This window comes from Monopterus albus, unplaced genomic scaffold (genome assembly GCF_001952655.1).
Source record: "Monopterus albus unplaced genomic scaffold, M_albus_1.0 scaffold71.1, whole genome shotgun sequence".
Lineage (NCBI taxonomy): Eukaryota > Metazoa > Chordata > Actinopteri > Synbranchiformes > Synbranchidae > Monopterus > Monopterus albus.
The window spans coordinates 708,132-717,240 of record NW_018127951.1 but is presented as its reverse complement, the minus strand read 5'-3'; the positions used below and the strand labels follow the sequence as shown (position 1 = coordinate 717,240).

The 9,109-nt window shown below is 41.4% G+C and overlaps 1 protein-coding gene across 1 annotated transcript in view; it reads right to left on the bottom strand.

The window, feature by feature from the left end:
• Nucleotides 1-3,574: 3,574 nt before the first annotated feature.
• The window catches only part of pld3 (phospholipase D family member 3), a 10,370-nt gene continuing 4,835 nt past the window's right edge, over nt 3,575-9,109 (bottom strand). Inside the window, exons 5-12 of the mRNA XM_020605651.1 lie at nt 8,462-8,642; nt 8,074-8,191; nt 6,382-6,509; nt 5,597-5,794; nt 5,083-5,222; nt 4,622-4,787; nt 4,399-4,498; nt 3,575-4,074 (exon numbers count right to left, since the gene is read on the bottom strand). Of these exons, the coding sequence (XP_020461307.1) occupies nt 3,887-4,074; nt 4,399-4,498; nt 4,622-4,787; nt 5,083-5,222; nt 5,597-5,794; nt 6,382-6,509; nt 8,074-8,191; nt 8,462-8,642 (1,219 nt within the window). The 3' untranslated portion in view covers nt 3,575-3,886. The remainder of the gene's footprint in view (nt 4,075-4,398; nt 4,499-4,621; nt 4,788-5,082; nt 5,223-5,596; nt 5,795-6,381; nt 6,510-8,073; nt 8,192-8,461; nt 8,643-9,109) is intronic.

The following is a 9,109-nucleotide window of genomic DNA, read 5'->3' as shown; positions in this document are numbered from 1 at the left end:
TAAGTTTTTGATGTCCTTTACACTTCATCACTGCCACTGCAGCAGGCAGATGCACTGCATTTACCAACTTCTCAAGTTGTGCTCGGTGTTTCACAGGAGTGTTGGCAGTGGTCAAAAAATTCCTTCTGATCCATTGTGGCCCATCTACAGTACGTACATGTATTGCTCCGTGCCCATAGGCCGAGTCTGTGTAGATGTTCACTCTCTTTTCTTCTGCCAGTTCCAATGCTTTTTTCAATGCAATGATTTCTGCTAACTTGCCTGAAGCTGGTTGGGGGATGATTCCTTGGTCCCTTGTGATGTATGTCTTTGTAGCTGGGTCTTGTTCAACTACTGCATATGACGCCACATTACCACTGTCTCCTCTGTAGCAGCATCCGTCGGTAAACAGAGTCATATCAGGATCTGGGATTGGCTCAGCTGCCAGGTCTATTCTGATTTTTATATCTCTTTCTGCTTTTTCTGCACAGTTGTGTGCTTGGCCAGTGCCTGTGCCAAGTCCTCTTGCCATGTTTATTCCTTCAGTGTAGAATGTGATATGGGGCTGCAGCTGTATCTCAGAGATCTGAGTTTTTTTTTGTTGGTGAAAAGGTGAATGCTCTTGATCCCATGAAAGCCACTTCTCCGTGGTCAGTGTTCACCTTTAGTTCATGGCACATCACTATATGACTTGTCTTTGTGATGGCTTTAGCTAGGGCTGCTAGGTATCTTGTACATCCTGCTTGTCCTGTTTCCATGTTGTCAAGTTTTGAGCTGTGGTACATCAGTACCCTCCTTTCTCCTCTACATCCATCAGAGGTGCCTGAATTGGTAGCCTGGCTTTGGATTGCAGAGCTTGATATGAAGATGGTGCTGCAGGTAGGACTGGGTATAGAGACGTTGATGCCACTGGGGGCGCTGTAGGGGTGACCGTGTCTTTAATCTTCTCTTGTCCAGTCTGTTCCTTCCCCACTGCTGCCATAAGTTTACACATTTCCACTGTCATTGTGTCTCTGTCTCTGAATTTCTTCATCCTGTTGTGAGTAGGACCCCATGTAGATTTTCCTTTCTTTTCCCAGTCTTCTACAGCTTTATTATATGCACCTGTTGCTTGGGTGGCAATGCACATAATTACTCTGGGAGGGGGAAATGCTCCACTAGGTGTGCCAGCAAGAAGACCTTGCTCTTCCCAGTACCCCCACAATTTTTCTGCTTTTTTCTGATTTGCTTCTCTTGTCCTTCTGATGCTCTTCTAGCCACTTCTCCTAAAACCCATTCTTTAAGTTGTCCCAAGTTTTTAACTTCTTCCATTCCTTCAACTACTTTTCTTCACGTTCACAGAAAATGGTCCTTTTCACAGTGTTCAAGTTAGATTATATGAGATTCATCTGAATGAAACTTTATGTATTTGTGTCTTTATTACTGTTATTATTACTGCTGTAATTATTGTAATTTTTTTTTTTTAAGTGACAGGTTTAGCAGTAGTTTACAGTTACTGTTGTGGACTGTTCGACTCTAAGTTTGGATATGTATGTACCGTCCTATTAATGTGAATATACCAATGTCAAATTCCAAATCAGCAAATGTATGGGTGTGTGCGTGTGAGTGTGTGTGAGTGGCTCAAGAAATCTCTCTCACTCAGTCTAAAAAGAAGAAAAGGGGAGTGGAGATAACGTTGTCAAGGGGAAACCGTAGTTAAAAATCAGCCAGTATTATAAAAATTTCCTTTAATTCAAATATATTATTACTATAAAGACACTAATCAACCTAAACTGCATGTCTTAGGACTGTGGGAGGAAGCCGGAGTGCCCGGAGTGAACCCACGCAAGCACGGGGAGAGAGAGCATGCAAACTCCACACAGAATTGAGGCAACAGCGCTAACCACCGTGCCACCATGCTGCCCTAAATTTCTTTTTTTTTTTTTGTTTGTTTGTTCTTTTTTTTTGTGAAATGCTGATAACTCAGCCCTGTCCTGATGTCATTTGTGTATTGCTATGGATAGAAGTACGGTGTATGCCCATATATGTATATTTTCTATGTATTCCTGTGTATTTCTCCCTACTTACTCGCTCATGTCCATGACAACCACTTTAAACCCACAGACAAGCCTCTTTGGAGAGTTACCATAACAAACCCCTTCATGAATTAATAGTTTCAATCACTCCACACAGTGGAAGTTAAATTAGTTCATCCTCATTTATTGCTGCTGCAAACTGGCGGTCCACTGAACACACAGATGACTTTAGTATGAAATGAATTTATTTGAAAGGAATGGATTTAAAAAGCTCATCCTATTTACAGTCCAGATACAGAAAACCAGTTTGATAATTATTCCAGTTTAAAGCAAACGTAAATGATTCATAAAGAAAATACTCAAACTTTCCTCCCTGAGATGAGATTAAATGAACTCCCACTGCATTGTGGTTTCAAACCAGAGCGTGATCAACATGGGGGAGTGTGGGAGCCTCAGCATGACAATGAACTGACTAAAGCTGTGTCTGCTACTGACATAACCTGACACAAATAATGACTGAATTATTTAGAATATAAAAGTGCATTAACTCGGATTGTCCAGACATTCTGATAAACCCAGTGACAGTGGTACAGGACATGGTGTCTCTCAGCTACCCCCCCCCTCCATGACCCTCTGCTGCCTACAGCCCTTCTGTTGTTATTCCAGCTTCTCTACCCTGTGTTGTCAAAGGACGGTCTGTAAATCAGCCCTACCTGCCACCTAGCCAAGGTTAGAAGAAGGGTTTTTATAGCTGGCATTAGTCAGCTAATGTTAGCTTTGAGCTGGAGGCTGCCTATGATATGGTTTGTTGCAACCAGGCATCTGTAGCTGTAGCTTTAGGAAACAGGATGGGAGGGGTAAAGAGGAGAAAGTGTGTTTCTGGTCTCAACTAGAAGCTCTAGTGGCTGAAAAGACATTTGCCTGTTTTTTTCAGCTCAGGAGTTTCCATGTTACATGTAACTGTAGTGCTGTAGTACTGATGTGTTGAACAGAAGTGTCTACCTGTGGTACATTAAAGAGCCCATGCCATGCTTTTCTGTGTTTTCTGACTCATTTACAATGTTACAACGGTGAATTATCTTCTTAGACGTGACCTAAAGCTCAAAAAATGAGGTGTACCTATGTTCTAGTACTTCTATGCAGAAGCAACTTGGTTTATACAAGTCTCTCAAACTCTCGCTCATAATTATGTAAAGTCTTACATGACAATTTAAGGATTTCCTTGAATGGTCAATCTCCAGGCAGCTGCACATTTATGTGAACTTGCCTGACATCCTCATCCTCTCAGCCGGAGTACCCGGAGAGAAACCACACAGGCACAGTGAGAACATGCAGACACCACACAGAAAGGAACCAGGTTGACCCAGGTTTGAACCTGGGACCTTCTTAGTGTGAGGCAACAGCACTAACCACCGTTCCACTGTGCAGCCCATGTCTGTGTTGTGCCAATTAAAATGTGGGGTTTCTCAATTACCCGCTTTGTTTAGGTCACGTCTCTTTTCATCATTTACCTATGGAGGAGAAATTCAGATTTATTAATGCTGTTGCGGTTCGTTGTGCTGTCCACTTTAAAGTTCTGGCTCAAACATGTCTGGTAGGATTTGAGGTACTGTTATTGTCAGAAACATAGTTTATTTATTAAATTATTAATTAGTTATTGTTTATGCATTGTAGTAGCTTCCTGATCGGCAACACGAGGTGTGCGTGTTCATGAACTAACCTCTCGCTTTCAAGAGGAGGCTCTCGTTCTGAAACAATTAGCCTATTTGAGGTGCAAAGCTAATCCAGAGGTACTCAAGATTAAACATTAAATGGCTGGAAATGAGCAAAATGAGCAGCCATGGGCTCTTTAAAGTAGACTGATAGTGTGTTTGTAATACTGGCTGTTGAGACTAACAGACGTCTTTGAGGTTTGTAAGCTGGGTGAGAGGAGTGCTGTAGTCCGAGCTCCAGTCCCTCTCAAACACAGCCTTCAACTGTGATTGTACAGTTGGCTCCAGGGACTGTGATGCAGTCTGGTTGACAACCAGCGCTGAGCCAGCTGTGTTTGCAAAGTAGTCACCTGACCAGTTTGATGTACCTGAGGACAGAAAGACAGACCAGGTTTTAGCCCTTTTATCAGTTTCTCTTGCAGAAATGGGGTCAACAAAAGCACTAATTTATGCAATTTACAATGATATGAACACTTTTTTTCTTATGATAAAATGAATTATCTTTTAAGAAAAGGGCAGAGGTGCCTATGAATACTAATGTGTAACGTCACATTCAGGTGCATGAATGAACACACTTTGTGTTTATCAAAGCTTTATCGCGCCAAACATTACAGAAACTACTTAAGATATTTACAACATCTGTCGGCACTGAAGTGTGTTTCACAAAAAATGCAATGTGGGTGCAGCCTCACCTATGTAGGCTATCTTGTCAGTCACCATGTACTTGTTGTGGTTGACTCTGGCAAAGGGAATCTCCTTCTGTTTGGGGCTGGCAGGCACCACGAACAGTCTCTGGGGAAGGGACACGTGGTCGTCACGTATGTGCTATAATATGTACAACCTCCTTTCTCAGTGGCAGACACCTGAACATGTCTAGGTCTTTTTTTCAGAAATGAATTCAGAGGAGCTACGTACCACCTGGATGTCCAGGTTGTGCTTGGGGTCATAGACTGAGGCCAGAGACTTTAGGAAGGAAAACATGACTGGCGGGGTGCTGTTCCAGCAACTGATCAGCAGGCGTACCTCGACCTTCTTCTCGTACGCCGCTCGCCTCAGCTGGGTGTCGATGTCTGCCCAGTACCTGCAGAGAGTGCCGCATGCAAAGTATTAGGACACGGGAGCAGCACACTAACCTGCAGCTGTGTCAGAATCTATACTACATTATTAAACCTCATTGTCTCTTTTTATACGCCTCCGTCTTGGCTAGGGCGCCACTGAGTGGTTTCTAACCTCAGGGGGTTTTTCTCTGGTAAAATATAGGTTAGATAAACATAACATGCTCAGAAAACCTTTGATATCTTCATGAAATACACAGTTTCATTCTTCTCAACAATCGTTCCTGTAGTTATATTTAAAAAAAATCTGAACAACTGAACCTTTTGGGATGTGAGAACTCCATGGTGGGCAGGTAGTTCATGACAGCAATGTAGATGAAGCTCTGGGCGTCCTCAATCACACTGAGGATGGACTGAAGGTCTGGAGTCCTACCAGCTGCACAAACGGATGGAGGGGAGCTCTGAGAAACAGAAAGAGAGATGAGAGTTCCAGTAAATTAACTGTTGATTTTAGCTAAAAGAAAGCCACAAAGTCTGATGACTAAACTAAAGGAGAGTAAGGTACACTTGGGCTAATGGTGCCACCAATGTAAGAAGGAACTGTAGGGAAGCCAATGATGTGCCAGGCTCAGAAAAACTATTTTCATACACAACAAATAAAAAAAAAATAGTTTTACATATTAAATTCATGACAAAGAAAAACATGCTAGGTGTAAATGTTCTTTATAGAGTCATGTTAGTGAACCAGAAGTAAATCAAAAATGATTTTAAGATGGGATTCTTTCTTTTCATGTACCAAAGCAAAACAAAAGAGAGAGAGATGTCAGTATCGCACCGACAGGTAGACGCTGGATGGTGTGTTGTTGAGTAGCAGCTGGAGAGGCGTATCTTTGTTGTAGAAGGTGGAGAAGCTGGCGGGCCAAGGCGATGGGATCGACTGACTCTCCCCCAGGAACCAATAGGCTTCAAAGATCTTTCCCAAGTCTGCAGCCAAACTGCTGCAGTTGTAAACCACGGCGGCGAGCTCCTTCACCTGGAGACCAGCAGCACAACAGAAGCTCACTGTTTATACACAGTCTGAATTTCTAATCCCACCTTTCGACCAGTCAATAAAACCTTGACTGGACATGAAGACTCCAAATGAATGATCATTACATTTACCTGGTAACTTGAGAGATTTTAGATTTTTCTGCTTTGTAGACACAGAAATTTTTGGGATGTTTGTCTGCAGAAAACCAGGACGGTGCCCTCAACCACTGAGCAAAATGACTAAAGATAAAACAGTATTACAAAACATTTAAACTATTCTGTCAGAATGTGGTCAGACTGGCAGTTTGAACCAACACAGCAGCTTCCTCTTAGAAGTAGAAAACCAGAATGTTGCCTGGATCAGGCACGAGACAAACTTCCCCACTGTCAGCTGAGCAGATACTGGCTGAGATCCATTAGAGCTGAACACTAAGTTGTTAAAGTTGCTTAAAAAAATGAAACCACACACACACACACACAGAGGAACATTCACGTAATCCTTTTAAGAGATTCACATAGGATGCAAAATATATTTGTGAACCTTTGGTGGCACTTCAATCTGACCGACAACCTGTGTGTGCGAGCATGTACCTGTGTGAGGGATCTCCAGTCCATGTTGGCGCTGCCGATGTACACATGTTTCTTGTCCACAACCCAGAACTTGGTGTGAAGTACGCCTGAGGTGAGCTGTCTCATGTTAACTGTCCTGATATCTGCTCCTAAAACACACACACACACACAACAAGTACTTATCACCTCAATAACAAAAAAGTTTAATGGTCGGAAGAATTTTATTCACAAGCTCAAAACCCTGTCTCGTGTCATGTGTTAGCGTGTGTGTTTCTGATGACTTGAATGTTCTCCCACACAGTACAGAGCCAAAAGATGTTGCTTATTAAATCATTTCAATCATTTTAAGTAGAGGATCCTCATACTAAATATCCATAATATACATTCGACACCAAGAAGAGAGAACACATTCGTCCAGTCCTTAGATCTTTGCACTGGCTTCCAGTTAAATACAGAATTCATTTTAAGGCCCTACTTACTGTCTACAAGTCTCTCAAATGGTCTGGGCCCAAAATACATCAGAGACCGTGTATGTTTTCCTGGTACTGTCGGTGTCTCCGTTCTACAGGGACTGGTCAGCTAGTGGTGCCAGAGTTCAAACTAAACAAGGTGAAAGTGCTTTAACCTAGATCCTGACTGGACTGAAACTAAGCTAAAGACTAAAGATTCTTTTTCCATTACTTTCAATTAATTCCACCCAATTTAGCATTTTATCAGTTTATATTTTTGCTTTTAATTTTCATCCATTACCCCAGCACCAATTAACTTCACTGGGCTGTTTAGCTGACCGTACAAGCTCCTCTGGTGTAAATAGCTCAGTAGTTAGTTTTGGGAAGACTTAATTAAAGAGGCACAAAGTATAATGAGAACAGAAGGAATCCACAGTCTGCCACAGCTATCCTAAAGGGTTTAGCTGACCTTATAGACACCGTTGTTTCAAACTTTATGAAAGAAAACATGCCTGCCACAGCTAAAAGTACTAGGTATCTACACTTGCATGTTGCTACTTTGCGTTATTATTGTGTTAAGCACTTTGAATTGGCTTTGTCAAAATGTGCTATATAAATAAACCTGCCTTGGCTTTATTCCCAAGCTCAAAACACTGTCTCGTGTCATGTATTAGTGTTTGTGCTTTAGTGGGACCAGTAAATAGCTCCTTAGATGGTTGGGAAACACTGAAGACTTGAATGTTCTGCTACATAATATGGAGCCATAAGATTTTGTTCATTAACTATTTTTGTGTTTAAGCTGAAGCTCCTGATAGTAAATAAAAAAATATATTTTAACATCAAGAGATTCAAAATATCCAGTATTTCTCACAAAACTAACCAGCTAAAACTTCTTTTTGGGTAAACTGAGTAACAAAACCTATTTAATGGAAACAAAAAGTCTGAGATGTATCAATTCATTTATCTCTGGAGCTACTATGTCAGAATGTTATTTATATACAGCAGATGTGAGCTTTATACCTGAACCTTTGTTTCTTTTTAACAACTAGTCTGAGAATTTTCTACATTGATTCCAAAAAAATGTGACTTGAGCCGATGTCGTGCCACAGAACTTATGAATAACAAAACAATTAAAGCCTAGTTGTGATTTTGTGTTAATAGGAAAACATTATTCTCAGTTACAAGAACAAACTCAAAGCAAATATAAGAGCTGGGCCAAACAGTTGGAATCATGATTACAATATTAATTAAGACAGAGCGTCACCTGAGTGATTGAGCAGTGTCAGGTCTCTCTGGGGTTGACTATCCTGCGGTGTGTTGACTGCGATGCGAACAGACAACGTCCCTGAAAGTTCGGCTAGTTTCGTCAGAATGGTCTCACCCTGTCCACACAGTAAGCACAGGACTTTACACTGCTACAGTCAACAAGAAAACAATGTTCAAGGGAACAGACTTGCGTTAAATCAGGGGAATGTAAATCCACATGGAATTAAAATTCACCCACTAAGCCTTTCCATTCCAATATAATATGTTAGAGGAGTAGAAGAGGTGAAGACACATTCAGATCAGCTGTTCTGACCATCAAAATAATGCTTTTATTTACTGTATAATAACCATCCTGGGCCATCTGGCCATTCATAACTCCAGCTGACCTGATAGGCTGTCGGCTCATGAGTGCCAGTGTCTTGGTTAGTGAGTGTCCAGTAGAACGAGGCGATGTTGAGACTGCTGCGAGCCTCAGCCATCAGACTGAGCCAGCTCTGGAAGATGGAGGGGTGAGTGGTGCTGGAATTAAACTCCAGTCCTTCAGGGATGCTCTCCACCAGAACAATCCTGACAAAGGAAGAGAGAGGAGAATGATTGACACATGCACTCCTGGTTCTCCCTGTGGAGTCTGATAAACCAGACAGGTCAATATATGGATTGACACTGGCTTATTATTGATATACTCTGTGTGTGTGTGTGTGTGTTTGTCAGCTGCTAACAGTGATTTGATTCAATTACATTTATTTGTAAAGTGCCAATTCACAACAACACATTTTTTCTAATAATATTGCTTAAGCATGTATAAAGTGAAGAGAAGTGGGCCTAGCATAGTGATGCTAAAGACATGTCTGAGGTAAATAAAAGCTTGAAGGTAAACTTTCTCTGTGACAAAAACATTATTTTACAGTGAGGGAAAAAAAAATTATTTGAACCCCAGCTGATTTTGTAAGTTTGTCCACTAACAAAGAAATGATCAGTCTACAATTTCAATGGTAGGTTTATTTGAACAGTGAGAGACACAACAATAACAAAAA